This window comes from Amblyomma maculatum, unplaced genomic scaffold (genome assembly GCF_055883805.1).
Source record: "Amblyomma maculatum isolate TAMU_Amacu unplaced genomic scaffold, ASM5588380v1 scaffold_19, whole genome shotgun sequence".
Taxonomy (NCBI): Eukaryota; Metazoa; Arthropoda; class Arachnida; order Ixodida; family Ixodidae; genus Amblyomma; species Amblyomma maculatum.
Window position 1 is genome coordinate 4,227,700 of NW_028146744.1, and position 19,191 is coordinate 4,246,890.

The 19,191-nt window shown below is 45.3% G+C and overlaps 1 protein-coding gene across 1 annotated transcript; it reads right to left on the bottom strand.

The window, feature by feature from the left end:
• Positions 1-11,456: 11,456 nt before the first annotated feature.
• LOC146171585 (succinyl-CoA:acetate/propanoyl-CoA:succinate CoA transferase-like) lies at positions 11,457-18,021 on the bottom strand. The gene is made up of 2 exons (XM_084586405.1): positions 17,664-18,021; positions 11,457-12,419 (listed from the first exon to the last, which is right to left on the bottom strand). Exons 1-2 carry the CDS (start codon positions 17,836-17,838, stop codon positions 12,259-12,261), a joined length of 336 nt encoding a protein of 111 aa, XP_084442531.1. The 5' UTR covers positions 17,839-18,021; the 3' UTR covers positions 11,457-12,258.
• Positions 18,022-19,191: the final 1,170 nt, after the last annotated feature.

Consider the following 19,191-nt stretch of genomic DNA (forward strand, 5'->3'; position numbering starts at 1 on the left):
TGGTATTTTAATAGAAAAGGCTTGTACATAATTCACACAATATTGAAAGAGAATGCGTAATGTGTGTAAAATGAACATATTTTGAAACACTAAAGACTCTTTGATGGATATAAAGGCACTTGAAAGCTAGTTGTCATAGTGCGATCGCAGAAATTGAGCCGATTTCGAGCTCGCTCGCGGCATCACATGCATGATACGCTTGCTTTTCCTGCCGACAGAGTGGACACCGTCTAGCACGAACAGAAACTATGACACCGTCAGAGAGGCCTTGCAACAATGTGCGAACAACACCATCACTCTTACCGCTGCGCGAAATGCAACATACTAGACATCCCTGCTCAGGCCTACCTTTATTGCCTCTAAACTGAGGTCTGGTAGAACAACTCGTTCTCGCCTCGGTGACAATTAAAAAAAAAAAAGTGCTTTCTTTCTCTTGAACAAACCAAAACGGAGCGTAAGCGTCGGTTTCTGTACCTCACACAGAACATCAGCTACTGAACATGAACGGAATGGAGCAGCAGTAGCATCAATCGTAATATGAAGAACCGAGCCCAATGTGCCTGAAGTCAACTGGTTGCGAAGCACAGCAGCGAGTCACTGTGGCTTGCACGACAAGTCAGTGGTGAAGGGTCGTGCGTCGGATCTCGTTTCCCGCACTGCTGTCGCGAGCTCTTGCATAGCGGCTGACACCTACTTTACTGATACTGTCAGCTTCCATCTATCGGCAGAAGTAATAGTGTAGCCTTCATTTTTCTCTTGTATTTTCCAAAGAAACAACACTAGATCACATGGCTACCGCTCGTCGCTCTTGTCATCGCTGGTAAGCACTGATGAAAAACACTCTTCAGCAAGCTATTTTCGTGACAAACACTTTCACCAAGCTGTTCACTGCAGGTTCGTAGCCTTTACTGCTTTCAGATTTTTCCGGCAACTAACAACATCCGCAGAGGACCTCGATTTTAAACTACGCGTAAAAAGCAGCAACTAGACGGGAAAATCAGCTGTTTCTTTGCAGGCCGCCATGTTCACGCCTCGCTGTCGTCAGCTGACCCTCGCGGCGGAAATCGTTACCTAGGCGCACATTTAATTGTAATACTGAAAATGCTTCTATTTTTAGTTGCCGTATTATAGCTTCGAACAATGTTTCTTAGGTAAATAGAACATTTATACTTTTATTCGCTGCGTTTTCACGAAAAATGTTTGCACACGGCCCCTTTATCATGCAAATAAAAGTTTCCGGGGTGGGGCTTTGCTATTAAGCACCCTAGCCTGCTTGTAATTGGCTAAAGCCGTGATGTCGTCACACTTCAGATGTCTGAGCCTCGTCATTTTGACGTCACGCTCTCAAACTTGAGAGCGATTTTGAGAGCGGTGCGTAATACGGACCCTGGGGCCGAATTACGGTTCTCGCTCTAAAGGTATAGAGCGTGACGTCAAAATGACGACGCCGTGACGTCTCGGCGAGACGTCAACGCGTGACGAAAATCGGAATCAACCAATGATCGCCAGGGTGCCGCCCCGGGCCGCTTATTTTCACGGCAACAGGTTTATTCGCACGTCAAGGAGCCGTTTGCTAACTTTTTTATAGATATAGCGTGTGAATAAATTAACTAAAGTTTTATATTTTCAAGAAGCCGCATTTAAAGTTCAATTTCATCAAAAAAATCAAAAAGCAGCTACAGTTTTGCAATTAAACGCTCTCGTGGGTAGCTTCTTTTGCCGCGAGGTCGCGCTGGCAGAGGTAAACAAACCGTAAAAATGGCGATTTTCAGTAAAACAGCTGATTCCACGGCTAGTGCCGGCTTTTGCGCATCGTCTGATGTCAAGGTAGTGTGATGGTCCTAAATGCGCGGAGAAATCATATCGAAAGCAGTGTAATCGGGGCTTTATTTTTCTTTAGGAAACAGAAACAAAAGAAAGATCGATCGCGGAGCACAGGCAAAATAAACTTTTATGTCCACACGAACGTCTCACACACAAATGCTTCAGTTAGAACGAGCACGGGGAAAAGCAAGCGTACACTACCAACCTCGCTCGTTTTCATTCGTTTTGCACTGTATGTCACCTTCGCCTCCGCCTTTTGCTTTGGGCGCACTGCGGAGCCCAACCACCCTTCAGCGCCAACTTTGCAGTAGTTGAGTTCAGCCATTTGACGCACGCACTTGCTCACCGTCAGTTATGAGAGGCCGACTACCTGTGGAGACGAAATCCTCCGGAGGCAAAAAAAAAAAAGAAAAAAAAAAGATCGAAGCACGCATGACAGCCGCACCGTCAGAGCGGTCGACTGCAAGCTTCATCACAGTTCATCGGCGCATTCGTCGCACCACCATTCCGCTTTCACATTTTCAAGTCGAAATAGGCATCGGAACAACTCGCCGAACAAGTAGAACGCATTCTCACACACAGCCCTTCGTCGTTGCTCGCGCCGGCGTTGCCGCTTCAGCGCCGCAGCCACCACTCACACCACTCCACCGCGGACGCCGCCGCCATTTTCGCTCTATAACTTGCTCTAAAACGTTTTAGACCGTCTCATCGCGCTCTACAAAAATAGTCTAAAACTACGGGCATAATTAGGTGCGCGACGTCATCTGTTTTTTCGCCTCCGCGACGCAATCGCAGCATCCCGTGACGCAACTTTTCAAGATGGCGACGGCGACCAATAGGAGCGGGCGTTTTAGAGCGCTCTCAATTATAGAGCGGTCCGTAATACGGCCCCTGAACGCAATTACGCAATCACTGAGCAAGAATGCCTCGCGGTAGTTTTCGCCGTTCAGCGGTTTCGCTGTTATCTATACGGGCGGCCCTTCACAGTGGTCACTGATCATCATTCCCTGTGCTGGCTGATAAACCTCCGTGACCCATCTGGCCGTCTTGCACGGTGGGCAATCCGTTTACAAGAGTTTGATTATACATTTTCGTACAAGAGTGGACGCCGGCACGCTGACGCGGACTGTCTCTCACGTTTACCGCTTCCCACAACGGAATGTGACACCGACAATTTTGATCATTACATCGCTGCGGTTTTACCTCCATTCCCCAATACCCGTACGTTCCGCACTGAGCAGAGGAAAGATTAGAATCTCCAACCATTCTTTACCGCTGCAAGGGACCCTACAGCTTCCAGTCCCTATTGTATACGGAGTGGTCTTTTGTACAAAAAGGACTAGTCTCCCACTGGTCTCCGCTACCTTCTGGTGGTGTCCGTCAGCCTACGCTCCTCTGTTTTGCGCGTTATGCACGACGACCCCACTTCGGGACACCTGGGATCTGCGCGGATGCTCTATCGCATCCAAAAACGTTTCTACTGGCCCCGGATGCGTGAAACCACTGAGAAGTATGTGGCTAGCTTTGCTCAATGTGCGAGTTACAAACGCCCCGCCAGCACTCTTCCTGGTCTTCTTCATCCGGTGACGCCTCCAAGATCCCCTTTTGAGAAAGTCGGGGTAGACCTCTTGGGACCCTTTCCAAAGTCTCATTCTTGCAACCGCTGGATCGTCATCTGCACTGATTACCACACATGTTACTGTGAGACGGCAGCCCTTCCATTGGCTACTGCACACCAAGTCTCCCTCTTCCTGCTGCACTTTGTTATACTGCGCCACGGGCCTCCCCGAGTGTTGATCAGCGACCGAGGGCGTCAGTTCACCGCTGATGTTGTCGAAGAACTCCTTCGTTTGTGCCAAACACATTTCCGACATTCTACCCCGTATCATCCGCAAACAAATGGGTTGACCGAGCGAACCAACCGGACACTCACCAACATGCTTTCAATGTACGTCGCCGCCGACCACAAGGACTGGGACACTGTGCTACCATTTATAACATACGCATACAACACCGCCCAACAGGAAACAACAAGTTACAGTCCATTCTTTCTCCTCTATGCCCGGTCGCCTCGACACATCCTCGACACCATCCTCCCATTCTCCACAGACGACGAACCTGAGATTGCTGAGATCCTGTGCCGGGCTGAAGAAGCCCGCCGGATAGCCCGCCTGAGAACTCTCGCCTCACAAAAGCGCTCGAAATCCCGCTACGACGACCACCATCGCCACGTCACCTACCTCCCTGGAGATATGGTCTGGCTTTGGCGTCCACTAAGGAAGCGTGGCTTAAGTCAGAAACTGCTCGCGCACTATATCGGTCCCTATGTTATCCTCGACGCAATTAGTGACCTCACCTATCAGATTGCGCGCCTTACCAAAAGTGGCCGACGTTCTTCACGAATTGAGCTTGCCCACGTCGCGCGTCTGAAACCCTGTCATCCTCGTGCTGACGATTGACTCGCCCGGACGGCTTCGCCTGCGACGGGGGAAGTGTTACGGACTTGTTCTCAAACAGCTAGAGCACGGAGGAAGAAAGAAGGAAGAGGAAGAGGAAGAAGAAGTGTGCGCGCCCTTTCGACCTTTGTCTTGTGGCACTTGTGTCGTTCCCGGTAGCCGTGTGTACTTAGCGTACTGAACCGACTAGAACGTCTCCGTCGCGACGCTAAAAGCGTAACAATATATATATATATATATATATATATATATATATATATATATATATATATATATATATATATATATATATATATATATATATATATATAGGGCCACTGACCAAGTCAAAGTATTTGAAGAAGATATAAACGAATGCTTTTTGTCTGGTTTCTCCATTGTGAACAACGAAGCTGTATAGGGCTTCCGAGAAGTTAGTACGTTTTCATGAAACTTTGACTTTGTCAGTGACCCTGTATAGTTTTTTATGCCACCACCTGATCAGACTGCATTTCATCGAACTCTTGATTACAGTGGTTTCTCTCATTTGAGCTAAAGCTCGACATTCAATTCAGCAGCGTTGAGCCTCATCATTTTTTTTTTATTTTTAGTGAAGGGAATGACGGAAATGCAGTGGCAAAACCCGATTCAACATCACATTTTTGTATTGGAGAAGCTTCACATGGCTGTTTCCTACTTGCCCATTCACCGAATAAATCCCCAGCAGCTACTGCGGCACGTTACCTTTACTATCATCACCGGAACACAACATTCAGAAAAAAAAAACATGACTGAAATGCTGGTGATTATCTTCGGCCGCCCAGTATATCATTTTTTCTCCTTTTCTTTGGAGCCTGCACTGCTTGCGCTATATAGGAACTTCAGTAGGAAGGTTGAAGATGCATGCTTATGCATGTTCAGGTTTTGAAGTTGTACTTGGCACACTGTCGAAACATTTTATCTGCACCAATAAAGTGGCAGAGGGTACAAGTATTCATGCAATTTCTCCTAGGGAGACGGTCTTTGAAATTATATTATATTAATTTATGCAGTGTTATAGTTCCGTGCCCTACAATTCATTTTATCGTAGAAAGGGGAAGATATATTTTCTTCTTGCCACTGAAAAAAAAAGTCTAAATTCCACACCCTCACAAAAATGCTAACACCGCGAACATCTGAAAATAGCTTTGTGGCGGAGCTAAGACGAGGAATAACCAGCTCCGACAGCGTTTGGGTTCGAACTGTTTTTATTTTTTTTCGCTGCTTGCACTGAGACGCTTAGTGCCAAATTGTTCTTTGTCCAGCGTCCTGCCGTTTGTGATAAAATCGCGGCGCGAGGGGCGCTACAAGACTACAAAACAAAACCAGAAAAAGAAATTTCACTGTCTCCGGCACGATTATATCTTGCTAAGTAGAGTAAGTAAGTAGCGCGAGAGCCTTAACGATCAACGTTTCGGCACACAAACAGTATGACACACTTAATTCGAGGCGATAAATAAATCTCAAAGCAAGCAAGTGCACATTTGTCAAGGGACCATTTTCAAGTAGCGCTACTGCGCATGCGCGAAGTACCTGAGTGCGCGAAGCACCTTCACCTCAGTTCGACTATAGGCGATGCGCAAAACGCCGACAACGCCGCCTGTCGCCGAAGCCGCAAAGCATAGGCGGGCTCCGTCGGGCGCTGTTCGTGTCAGCATTTATGCGCGCGCGTCGTGTTTTCGTCTTTGGTCGCGGTTTATATATAAACGCCGCTGTCAACCTTTAGCAATGTCCGGAAAGAATTGCTGCGTAGTTGGGTTTTCGGACACACAAAAAACCTTGCCAGGAACTTGTTTGTATAAGTTTCAGTGATGCTTCACGAGAACGACGGGGGCCGTGAATCGCGGCTGTTCGACGCAGAAAGCAAGCAATCGCACCCAAATGACATTTGTTCAGCTTAATGTCATTTTTTCGACGCGCTGCTACACGACCAAAGCTAATACCATTTCCAAATTATGGTAACTGTGATTGATATGCAAATATGGTAGTGCCTTCAATATGTTGCGGAGATGAAGGCACTGTAAACGAAAGCAGCCTTTAAATTGACATTCGTGTCTTGCATACTTTGTAACCAACCTTTTGATTAGGACTATCAATTACGAAGTCAGCGGCTGTGTCGGCGGCGTGTTTACGAAAGGGTGCGAAAGGTGCGCACGTCTGCGCTCGACTGGGAAACGCGTACGAGTTTCAACAACGTATACACTTTCCGCACTAAAGCAAGTGTCAAGAGCAACACGTAAAATAGGGAGTGTCTGTCTGACGGCGATTTTATAGAACCTTCGAGTATCGCCCTACGGTGCCGCATACAACAGCCCCGTTGACTCCCGTACGTTTTTGCTAAATCGTTCGCTCGGCGTATTAAGGCCCGTCGAAAAATGCTCTAGCTTAGCCTCATCAAGAAAGAATACCGCAAATTCGTAACGCTTGCTACATCGGATACCGCGAGCTTACCGCAAAGACGCTGCCCGCGAAGGCGGCCGACGACGGCGCTCTGGCCGTGTGCAAGGCCCTAGTCGTCGCTAGGCCTAAACGGTTTCGCATAAAAGCCGTAGTTGGAAGTGCTTTGCAAATAATAAACTTTCTATTCATAAACTGCCTTACTATCAATTCAATTGTCTCAAAAATTGACTTACAGTACACGGAAGGTGTAACTGCGGCGACGCCTTAGCGGCGGAGCTAGAGAACGAAATCGGATGAGCTGTGTCACACCGGCGGCAGTTGCTAAAAGCAGAAATTTGCTTGTATTGCTGTTATCACTTCTTCCAAAATCTCGTTACGTAACAGCGCTCCTCAGTAACGATAATTTGTTTAGATTCCTTCCTCAAATCAAGCGCGTATAATTTAAGGTGGACAGAGCATGCTTTTCTGAAGGTGGCGAAAGAAATCCGCCGTGTCGGCGACTCGGCGCCGACGGACCGCGGCAGCAGAAGCGACCTGTCCCGCCCGCACTGAGTGCGGTGGCTACGGGTTGGCTGGCAACGATGGGTGCCGGTGCTGTTATGCGAAGCATATTAACGTAGGTTTCGGGCCTTCGCGCGACGCCCGGCGGTGGCTACCATTGAACCTGAAGTGGGGTCACGTGATGACGTCACACCGGCTGCAGATGGGGCCTCATATCGCGCCGTCGGTCGCCTCCCGGCGGTGGCCACCATTGACCTTGAAGTGAAATCACATGATGTGACGTCACGTGATGACGTTACACCGGCTGCAGATGGGGCCTCATATCGCGCCGTCGGACATCGCCCGGCGGAGGCCTCCACGCTTCGGTTCGCGCCGTCGCGCGCCACGTGGCGGCGGCGCCACCATCGCTGCATCACGTGATATGTGACGTCACTCCAGGGATGAAGCGGCGCGCGCCCGCCGTCGCGTCAGTCTCTGTGCCCGCAACCGCGCCAGCGTCTTTGCGCCGGGCGTGTATGCGTAAGTGACGTGCAAACCAAGAGTCATGCATTTACGGACCATAAGGGTGTGTTTGTCGGGCTGCAAAGAATAAAGTACGACGATTAACCTAAAACCACGTCTCCGTTACTTAGCCCCATCCACATTGAGGCAGCTGCTTAACATGCTTCGCATCCACTGGGCTTAACCTTGATAAGCCTTCAATTTTTTTTTTTTTTTACGATGCTATTTGGCATATTTCACATAGATGACTAGCTGCAAAATTATAGGAGCACAGTAGAATTTAATGCAGGTGGCACTTTCGTAGTTTATTTTGGGTGTATCTTCTCACCGAGTGTCTGGTGTTGATATAACACATTTCCTGTTGATCGCATTCGGATGAGTACCTCAAACTCATTCGATTCCTAATGTCGTTTTCATCGAATGTCATTATATTTGCTCATGTAGCACCAACCAAATATCATTTTGAACGAGCGTTATTAAATTTGCCGTGTAGCAGGCCTGAGTGATAACTATTTTTTAGTGTTTTCTGCTTGTCATTGCACCTTCCGTGAACACTTCTTGTTTAAACTTGGTCGCGTCTGCTAGCCGGGAAGATACAATACGCATTAGATTTGTGAAAAGCTTAGCCAGACAATCTTTAGCGTGCATTGACATCGCACAGCACACGGTTGCATTATGCGTTTCGCCTCCACTTAAACGCGGGCATCGCGGTTGACTTCGTTCCGGATAACTCGATCCTCCTCAGTAGCCTGAGCCACTGCGGCGGGTAATTGAGCAGATATTTGCCAATATGCGTTTTGAAACTTGCCATGCAATTACACTGAAGACCAGAGCCAGTGTTCCTGTTGTCTGGCAAGATTAAGATAACATAGCATGTCGCTGCACCTGCTATTCAGTCTAAGGGCTCTAGAGCTTGCTATAAGTCACCCTGTAATTCTGCAGATGGGCGCGAAGGTGATGTAGATGAAATTAAAATGATACTACAATAATAAAATGGGATATAAAATTTAAATATAATATGCTCTTGGCTAACATTTTATGCAGCTTTTCAGATAATGCATCTGCTAATATCTTACTCCCACATGAAATTATCTACCCGCTCTGCCTTTTCAATAACGAAATACGTGAAATCCATGCTGTACAGGCAGTGGTTAGGCACAAGCATGAAAAATCTTAACTCTTGCTACAGGAGCCCAATATGCGCTATTTTTCTGATGCTCAGAATGCTGGTCTGCAGGCTCGCTGGCTTTTCCTGCGGTCGCACCGGTACGAAACTGCTGGCAGGTTCGACGACGCTGCCTAGTTTACTGTAGCAATATATTGCATGTAAACGAAACAAGCGTGTACCATTAAGCAAATAAAGAACATTGGTTCATAGGTCAAGGAATGAACGAATTAGAGTGGCGTTGTAATGAAAGGGGACACTCAAAATGAGTTCCACTTCGTACGCAACCTTGTTGACGCTCGTCTGCAGCAGACATGTGATGCATATGGAGGCGATGTAGTTTCAGACGGCCGTGATATCAAACACATGTCCACTAATATAAAGTGCGATCCCCTTGCACACACTGTCACCGTGGAAGTGCCCGCGAGACGCGCACAAACGGCAGATCGCACGCGCGCACCACGGCCACGCTTGCCGCATGAGGCCCACCTCGGGTTCCGACGGCCGCCGCTACGCGGCTTTCAGTGGCGCCCCTATAGGCGCTGCGCATGGCGTATAGTGCCTAGAATATACTTGTATATTCTAGGCACTATAGTTCGACTCAACCACTCGACCCGACTCGCCAGTGTTTACCTCTCTCGCCCGATGGAAAGGAAAGGGCAGAGGGAAAACGTTGTAGAAGCACAATACCCTCTCGTAAATACCCCACGATTCAGGGTGTTTGTGGCGCCATCCTCGTAATTTTGCTGAACTGCGACATTTTAGTGCACATGAAATTTCATAGATGGCGCTACCTACTACATTTATAACACGTGGCTCTGTTATTTCACTATTATTTGCTTTTTGTACACTTTGTAGTTGATAATTGTTACCGGGTGAATAAAGGAACGAAAGCCAACCTTTAGGTTATATTCGCCAGAAACAAACAAGCCATGGAGCATTTCAATCATGCTTAAAATATTTCATGAAGAGATCGCGCGCTTCAAGTGAACCACGAAAAAATTAGCTGAAATCACCCTGACAGTGCACATTCCTCGAGAGTCGTAGAACAAAACCGATGCTTATCCTCTGACAGCGAGGTGTAAAGTTTTTCCACGCGAAATTTTAGCACAGATAAAAGCTTATTACTTGAACAGTTTAGCATTTACTTTTAGCAATTTTACAAAAAATGCAAAGTTTGATCACAAATAACTTTTACACTAAATGAAGCAGACAAATGATATTTTCAGGAAAAAGCGAACTATGTACGACCTCCAAATGCGCAAAAAATCTCCGCAGCAGAATGCGTATCTTGAAAGTTATTGTATAATTACCTGTTTTATACACTTTTCACAGGCGCGTGGCTAATAAACTATGCGATACACAGTAATAAAAATGCTTAACTTTGTTTATTAACATCTAATCTCAAAACATCTCGAACGGTTTTTTTCTAGATGCAAAATATTTTGCACAATTTTGCTTTTCCCGAGACAAGTCGAGCTGAAAAGCCGTTTCTTACCTTTGTGTTTTCCTTTACAGCTTAAACATCGTTGCAGCTATTTATAAACCAAATGCACCATTAGAAAGGAGAGGAAATAAACTTTACAAATATATTAAAGTCACATTTAAAAACTAAACTAGTGAGGCGCAGTAGGCGTATGAATATCGCCAAAAATGTCGTCTCTTCACCGCTGGAGTGGGACCGCCACCTTAATTTATTACATATGAGCCCCCCCTCGGAAAAGTCTTCATAGGTTTCAGGCAAATAAAAAAGGAATTGAACTGGCCCTTTTTTTAAATTTTTTTTAATATCTCAGTACACTGATGCATATACGAAACGCAGTGACACATGAATTCCAGACTTTAATGGGCCAGACAAACAGAAAAAGACTACAGCACACGCAAGTACCTTCCCAGTTATTGCGACTAGCCAAACACTTGACTGACGCACTGACTGACGCAAGCAAGTACACAGCAGGCTGGCACGCTCCCAAGGTGAGGTTTGTTTTTACTTTCTTTTTTTTGAACCGTGAATTTGGTCCCCCTTAGGACATGGCCCGTATCAATCAAAGCTTCTACCTCACTATATTTAGAATGGCCGCTCAGTTCCTCATCCCCCCCCTCCCCCCCCCCTTTTTTTTGCATCTCTGTGCTCTGCTTTCATTCACTTCTCCTGCTTTGCCAGGCACCACTGCCTTTTAACACTTCATGTAGCAACCCCTGCCACCAGAAGCTTGCGTCATCCTTAGTGCTACCAAGACATAAACACGGAGGACTGGCGACATCAAACGCTTTTACGTTGTTGACCTACTCTACTTAGTGCAATGCCTCAGGTGAACAGGAGCCAAATGCTTATCTAGCATTCTGGGGGCAAATTTCAAAAACACCCTTGCACAGATATTTAAATGCTGCTTAAAAAAAAAAAAACCATTTGACTGAAATTAATATAGCGCCCTTCACAATGGTGCACTTTACAGCCTACAGTGTTGCTCTACCACATAAAAGCAGTTATTCTCATCATGCTTAAAAATGCTTAAAAAAATAAAAAAAGCAACTTGTCTAGGTAATGTTGATAAGATATTGTTAAATTAAAGAGAAGGGTATGGCTGTTTCACACTGCCAGATAAAATTGCATATGGATTACATTTTGCTCAGTGTAAGGTATAACAAGCATTCTGATTTTATAGTTGGCGGATTCTCTTTATGTCATGTCTCCTTACGACATGTCCACAATTTATATTTGCCACTCTATGGAAAGAGACTAACGAAATGCCGTGCTGGAAAAAAAAACAAAAAACGATGAGACTAGTAGAAAGCTAGCAGGACATCATCAGGTGAAGGTGGCAGTTTTCTAACCATTCCTACACATAGGCTTCCAATGTGCAGTCTCAGCTTAGAGCTGCCAGTCTCAGCTTAGAGCTGCATGTAAATCACTGCGTGTATAATAAAAAACTGTGGGGGTTTAAGCATGGCTAGAACCTAGCGATACTAACAAAAGCTGTGTTAACCAAGGTTATCTCAAGCTCCGCCATAAGAGACTTTTGGGTGGACACCATGAAATGGTGGGCATCTATGCTTAATCAGGCTAAGGTAACTTTTTATATTTTTTTCTTTAGGCCAGTTTTTGGAGAAAGGAAGGCACGGCATACTTTTGGGTGGACACCGCTCACAGAATGATGGACACTTACACTTAATCAGGTCTAGGTCACATCTTTTTGAAGGTCAAGTAGCTGAACAGGTTGACCTTGGCTGATACATGGCGCAGTGAAGCTTTCGCTTCAAATGTTCAAAACTCATCGAGTGAAAAATAAATATCAATTGTCTCTGGGCCCTTTCGCTTTTGGCAAAAACTGACTGCCAATTTTCTTTTAACGACGCCAATGCGCTGGCTACCACTCCTGACTGTCAAGGCTCTCACGCACCTTGACAGTCTGGATGGTTGTACTCGGCAGCGCCTTCAGTGTGGATGTGGCAGACAGTGACATTCTTGAGGCCAGCCTTCTTTCCATGTTCCACCATGGCTGGAATTAGACCTCTTGGAGTGGCTGCTGCTCCATGGACAAACACCGTGTCACCTGCAGCCAATGAAAGAGCACAGCCAACCTCTCTTTATCTCGAGGACAGGTGTCCTAAATTCAGGGTGTTAATGCACACACACACACACGCATGCACATGCACGCGCACATACACACACACAGTATGATAATTACAGAAAACACATCCCTGCTGTAATTTCTGCCTCCTCCTTGCAGCTTTAAAGCCTGTTGCAAAACTGAGTCAATACCCAAGTACTCAAGCAAAACAAGCTAATGCAAGATACACAGAAACCAAAAGACACTGATGCTTGCTCATGCAACCTGTCAACTTTCGCTATTACAGAGCTACTCAGTATGTTCCCTGAAGAATATTAAAGGGCCCATAAAAAGCTATTTACTAAAATTATAAAATGCGCATGCGCATTAGGTATCCCAACAATTTTCTCCACAGTGGAAAAATTTTCTAGCTTAATAAGCATCGAATATTTGGCTATCGAAAGTGGTGCACCTCCTCTCACCCTTCAATTTAACCCAAGCCAGTGCGCAAGAAAAAAAAAAGAAAGAAAACAAGCAGTGACAGTGGCCCACCATGCTCAGTCCCGCCTGTGTAACTTGGGAGTGTCTAATAAGCGGCCACACCCAGCAGCCCCCCTGGCAGTGGGTAGATTTGCACACAGATATGTGTAGGCCAAATCGGTTGTGAGTGGTTGTCAGGAGCACCTCTTATAAACTATTTGCAAATTATCGGCTCTATGCAAAGCTTTAAAATTTGACACAATGCTCACAAAGACGCACCTGTATGGACTTCTTGCAATAGAATTTTATGGCAAGAACCATTTAAGGGGCTCTCTAAGAGCACTGTACCACGTAACACAAATGAAATGTAACAATAAGGAAAAGTCACTGAAGTTTCAGTGAACAAATTAGGATAAAAACATCACGGCAGCACTTAATTAAAATTATGCAATAATAGTGTATTAGTATTAGGTACTCCTGCTTTTCACTTCTATTCTGCTCCTTCTCTATGTTTCTATTTCATTATATAGTTTGCCATGTGTTTCTTTCCTCATTAAAAGCTTCTTTGCTCGACTTAACTGAGAAAACTTCTGAGCACCTTTATTCTACTCTTTGCTGTGTCATTTGTGGAGGTTCTTTACATGGCAGCCACCTCCCAGCACCTCCCCTACAAGCAGGGAGGGAAATTTGCCTCTCAATTTTGCCCCCTGCCACCAAACAATGCAGGTGGCAGGTAGAAGCCACAGTGCGACATAAGCCTAAACCAGTGATTTTTTCTATAGTACTTCAAATGTGAACGCAATAATAATCTGCTCCTAAGGAACAATAGGAGCTGGAATAGATGCTTTCCCCAAAACATGAGCACAGCACTTCTTAAAGCAGCTTTTTTCAATTACATGTGTCCACCGGAACTAAGTAAATAGTCAAAGAGGACCAACTTCTCTCTCTAAGCGCAGCTCACAGAAAGATGCAAATTAACCACAGTTATAAATGCTTCAACTATAGCACTGCTAAGTCTTTGGCACTATTGGACAACATGGACAATATTGAGCAAACGTATCTTCCCAACGTAAATGATAAAGCACTCTGCCCTCAAAGATAGAAAAGTGACACTGCTCGTACAGGTCACTTTGCATACTCTCCTTCCAGATCCTAGAGAAGTATCCCTGTAATCTGTTGCGTAGGTACAAGATACCCAAGATACCTACAACAATACACAGACAGCCATTGTTCTTCGTTTTGCCAGAAGGAACCACGACAGAAGTACGCCCTACTGCAAAACTCTTCTGTTTGGAAAGCACCTCAAAAATATTTCCCTTAGAAAGAAGCTGAAAAATATTTCTCTTTAGGCATGCTACACACACACTAAAGCCACAAAGAGGCACTCCCGATGCATAGAAGATATGTGCAGGCTTTCATCACTGTAATTTGCACTATGACCACGTCAGGCTGCCATGAACGAAGTGTACCTCACAGTGCCAAAGTAAGCTGACAGTACAGCGTAGTGCTATTGCCATGAAGAAAAACATTCGAAATTCTACACACACACACACAAAAAAAAAGAACAAGAACTGTAAAAGCCATGCAGTGTGCATGACAGCCAAGACCACACACATAAAGAAGCAAATCGTCAAATGTTGTCAAGGGCTGCATTTTAGGTCACAGCTGCTCTAAAATGGCATTTATACCACTCAGCCATACATTCACATCTCTATTATGTAGGTGCGGACAAAAGTAAACGGAGCACGCTTTTCCGTTCAAATTAAAATTGTACCTTCTGCACTGGAGATAAGAAAACAATATTTGTCCAAGTGAAAGGGCACTGGCGTCTACTCCCAGTTCGCACGTAGTACCACGACTGCCAGTTTCAATTATGCAACACACACAAAAAAAGCGTGCTCCGTTTACTTTTGTCCACACCGGTACAATATGCTCTACTCCAGGGTCTTTTCACAAGTGACATCTAAAACTGATTAACTGGCACACTCCTTGCTAGCACATTTGAGTTAATGAGAGTTCGAGAGGTTATTTACTAAAGAGCTTTCTGTGACAGGAACACGTTTGGATCTGCTCATTTTGGCAAAGCCTGAAGCGCAAAAAAAGGCAGGGTTGTGAGTGAGACACAGGACAAAGTGCTTCAGGCTTCGTCAAAATGAGCAAACACTAGCAACTAGTCCAAGAAACAGCCCTGCCGATGTTTGGATCACTTTCTGTGTTGCACTTGACATACTGCCCATCCCTTTCACCTTTACAGAGAATTGATTTGATTTTAAATTTTATTCAAATTAAAACATTACATTGCCTCCCCACCAAGCATAAGCATATAAGGGCACGATATGGATTTTAAAAACTGAGTTTCAATTATGTTTAAGAAATGGAGTGTTGTGACAAATTAAATAGTGCATGCATATGAAGTCCACAATAAAGTGCTTTATTACAAAAAGGTAACTGTATACTTTAAAACCATATTAATGTGGTGGAAAAAAAAAGCGTTTTGAACATCATGTTCACCACGCTTCAACATTTTTATGTTTTTGTTCCTTCTCTGAAACACTGCTTGAGTAGTTACTTCTGACCTTCTGAAGTTATTTTATCAATGCGCAGTGAAAGCAATGCTAGCAAAAATTTTTCATTTTTAGGATTTTTATGGGCCAATATAACTTGGCCATTCCCACGGCACTGCACATCACCTCCTCCAGAACTGGATAGAAATTAAAAAAAAAATGTAATTTCACATTCTTCCATTAAATACTAGTTTCAGGTGTTTCATGCAAAATTGCCACAAACCACGAACAACATGTCCCGCGTACAGTATGAAGAGTGCTTGTGTGAATGAACTAGCTGAGCGAATAAAGTGAAGGTGACACAGCCACAAGTAGCACTAAAGTACAGGGCGCTATCTTTCGAGAGGCTCGCATTCACAGAGAAGTGGTCTCCTGCCTTCCTTTTTGCTCTCCGAGAGCGAGCTCTTGTTTGCATGCCAACACAAAAAGATAGGCAGTCATGTGACCAAAACAAGTTCTGGAGCCTTATCAGCAGGACCGTCAAGGCTCTCAGTACAGCAGAGGTAATCTAACTCCTTTTCAGGCCTACTGTGCATAGTTCGTGTTAATGGTAGTCATTTCATCTGCTTGACGACAGCTACCTACAAATTAAAGAGCAGCCGTGCCTTATGTAAAAACGATAACACATTGTACCCCTTGGTAAGGATTAAAACCAGTGGAAAGACGTAGACAGAGAGAAGCACTCAACACAACGCTGGTGTGTTGTGTTGTGTGCTTCTCTCTTTGTCTGCGTCTTTCCGCTGGTTTTAATCCTTACCAATATGTACCAACTGGCCCAGCTCTCCACTCTACTGCACATTGTACCACATGCTGCTTTGCTTTTTATGAGCATTGCATAAAGAAGTATGTTAGTCACACTCGGCTGCATTCACGACAAGAACCAAAGCTTGACATAGATTTATTCTGGCTTCTGCAATTTAAAAAAAAAGCGGCACACATGGCAGCACAGAAATTGTGTTCAGTTTACTAAGCATTTATAATTAAACTGATATAGTTCAGTAAAAACATTTTCAAGATAAATCCTTCCTCCTGAGAGCTGCCAGCTGCCCCGAAGTAATGCCACTGTTCCTTTAATTTGTTACCACGCTGTTATGTTGAGACTTTTGTTGCACCACTTTCAAATGATAAGAACTGGTTCGACAGGAAACTGCACACACATGCTGCAATAAATGACATTTTGTTATATATATATATATATATATATATATATATATATATATATATATATATATATATATATATATATATATATATATATATATATTCCAGGGTGCAGCAGCAACCTGAGAATCTCTCTGCGGCTGATGAATAATGCAGCCTGAGGACTTACCAGTCCCGTTTCTGTTTCTTGTTCTCTTCCTCTCTCCCATTTCTTTCCACTTGCTTCCATTTTCTTTCTTTTTTTTTTATTTTTTTGCGCCAAGTGAATCAGCGAAGCGTGCGACATGCGCCGTTAACGAGTACGAAGTTAAAGCGCGGTCGTGTAACGAAGGTTGCCCGGTTTTTCTTTTACCAAAATTACAACTTTCTTCGTAGAGAGTCGTATATTCAAACCGGCTGACCTTTGCACGGAAAATGAAAAGCGAACCGTCGACGCCTGTGCACCTACATCTTCGTTGTTTACGCGTCTCGTGGCACTCATGCCTCCAAGGTCACATACAAAGAATACGGATACACGCCCAATCGGGCTTCGTTTTGCAGTAAAAAACACCCGCTACAGCTTTGTAGCTCAAGGATCAAGTTTGAACATTCGGATTTACAAACGAAGAATTAGCTATAGTTAGCAATTACAAACTCAAAGGGTCTTCGGCATTTTCGGTAGCAGCCTACGCGCGCTGACAAAATACGTAAAAGAATTGTTGAGGGAAGAATTTTTTCCTCCGCAACAATGAACAAACTGACACAACCTAAACTTTTCTAATCATAAATTTTAATTTTCTGCTGGAAACTAGGAGACAATATCTGAGCTGCACGATGCGAGTGCGTTTGTACTTGGCCTCATGGCCGCAATCGAAAGGCGATAGGTGCCCTATGAAATCTAGAACTCTGCTCGAGGACGCCCGTAAAGCCCGTTGCGTAAGGCGCGCTAAAAAAAGGAGCCAGGAAGGTGCGAGAACGAAAAGGCGTGCCCAGATGACAATTTTCCGGTGCCGTTCATTTTAGGCGACCGCAAAACAATCTCAGCAGGTACTGAGTAACTTGCCTGATTTGATCGCGCTGACCGCTTCCTCTGCCTTCACCCAATTTGGCTCGCGCTTCAGTGGTTGAAAAGGTTCGTTGCAGTATGAGTAGTAGCCGCGCCGGTGAGCGTTTTTCGCCGCCAAGCTCGAACGAACGAGCCGCTGGCAAAGGGAGGCAGCTTTGGACTTGAACGACATCGCTGCAGCTGAATGAGCACGAAAGCGCGCAGTCTGTCAGACGCGGCACGACGCATACTACACGGAGGCGGAGTTGTCTTTGCGATATGTCCGGTCGTTATCGCAGTGTCGACGGCGCGCTGTAGATGGCTGTAGTTCTATCGACGTAAGAAAGCCTAACGCCTCCCTGTTGAAGGAGAATCAGTAGAAATACCTAAACTATATACCTAAACACCTGCGACGACCGTCGGTAACTTTCGATGCGGGAACTGGGGCCGAATTACGGACTCCGCTCACAAGTTTGTGAGCGTGACGTCAAAATTACGAAGCTGTGACGCAGCCTTGAGACGTCAATCGTAACGAGTATGCGAAATCGTCCAATTACCAGCGACTTTTAGCGTGGCTCCGCCCTAGTAGTCCCGAATCCTCGGCAAACGTTGATGCCACAGTGTGGCACAAAACTGAGCAGGGACCGTCTCCTAACTTTTTCTCAGTTCAGTTCAGGCGTTCAGTCGTGTCCGACTCTTCGTGACCCTATGGACCATGTCACGCCACGCTTTCCGGTCTCTCACTATCTTCTTAACATCACATAGCTTCATCTGCAATGCCTCGAGAATGCCATCTAACCATCGCGTTCGCTGCCTACCCCTTCTCCGGCGACCCTCAACCTTTCCCAACATCAAATCTTTCTCCAGCGACTCCTCTCTTCTCATCAGATGACCAAAGTAGCTGAGCTTTAACTTTAGAATTTGACCCTCCAATGAGCAGTCAGGGTTTATGGTCGACAATATCGACTGATTTGATCTTCTGGCAGTCCAAGGAACTCTTAAGAGTCTTCGCCAGCACCACAATTCAAACGCGTCAATTCTTCGGCGGTCAGCCTTTTTCACAGTCCAACTCTCGCATCCATACATCACAACTGGAAAGACCATAGCACGGGTTATACGGATCTTGGTTGGTAGACTAATGTCTCTGCTCTTTACTAGGCGGTCAAGGCTAACCATTGCTCTCTTTCCCAGAAGCAGGCGTCTCCTAATTTCATGGCTGCAGTCTCCTTCCGAGGTAATCTTGGCGCCCAAGAACAGAAAATCTGTCACAGCTTCCACTTCTTGTCCATTGATGCTCCAGGAAACTTTTTCCTGGAGCATCTTTTTCTTTTTCTTTTCTAACACGACGTACAAGCTTTCCCCCGGCCTGGTGCTCGGCTCTTCTGGGGTGAAATGCTTGGGAAAAGGGGTCACGGCCCAAATAGTTGCGCCGATGTGGCAGTGATTCGTTCCGCCATCGGACAACAATAAGTCCGCCTTGCGCGGCAACAGCCCATCATGTGGCCCTTTTTTTTTTTTTTTTTTTCACTGTATAAGCTCAGTCACA

Coding starts and splice junctions, on each gene's coding strand:
- LOC146171585 (XM_084586405.1), bottom strand. CDS start 17,838: ATGTCGTTCAAGTCCAAAGCTGCCTCCCTTTGCCAGCGGCTCGTTCGT. Junction 12,420..17,663: donor GGTCAGCGCGATCAAATCAG/GCAAGTTACTCA, acceptor CATTGGCTGCAG/GTGACACGGTGTTTGTCCAT.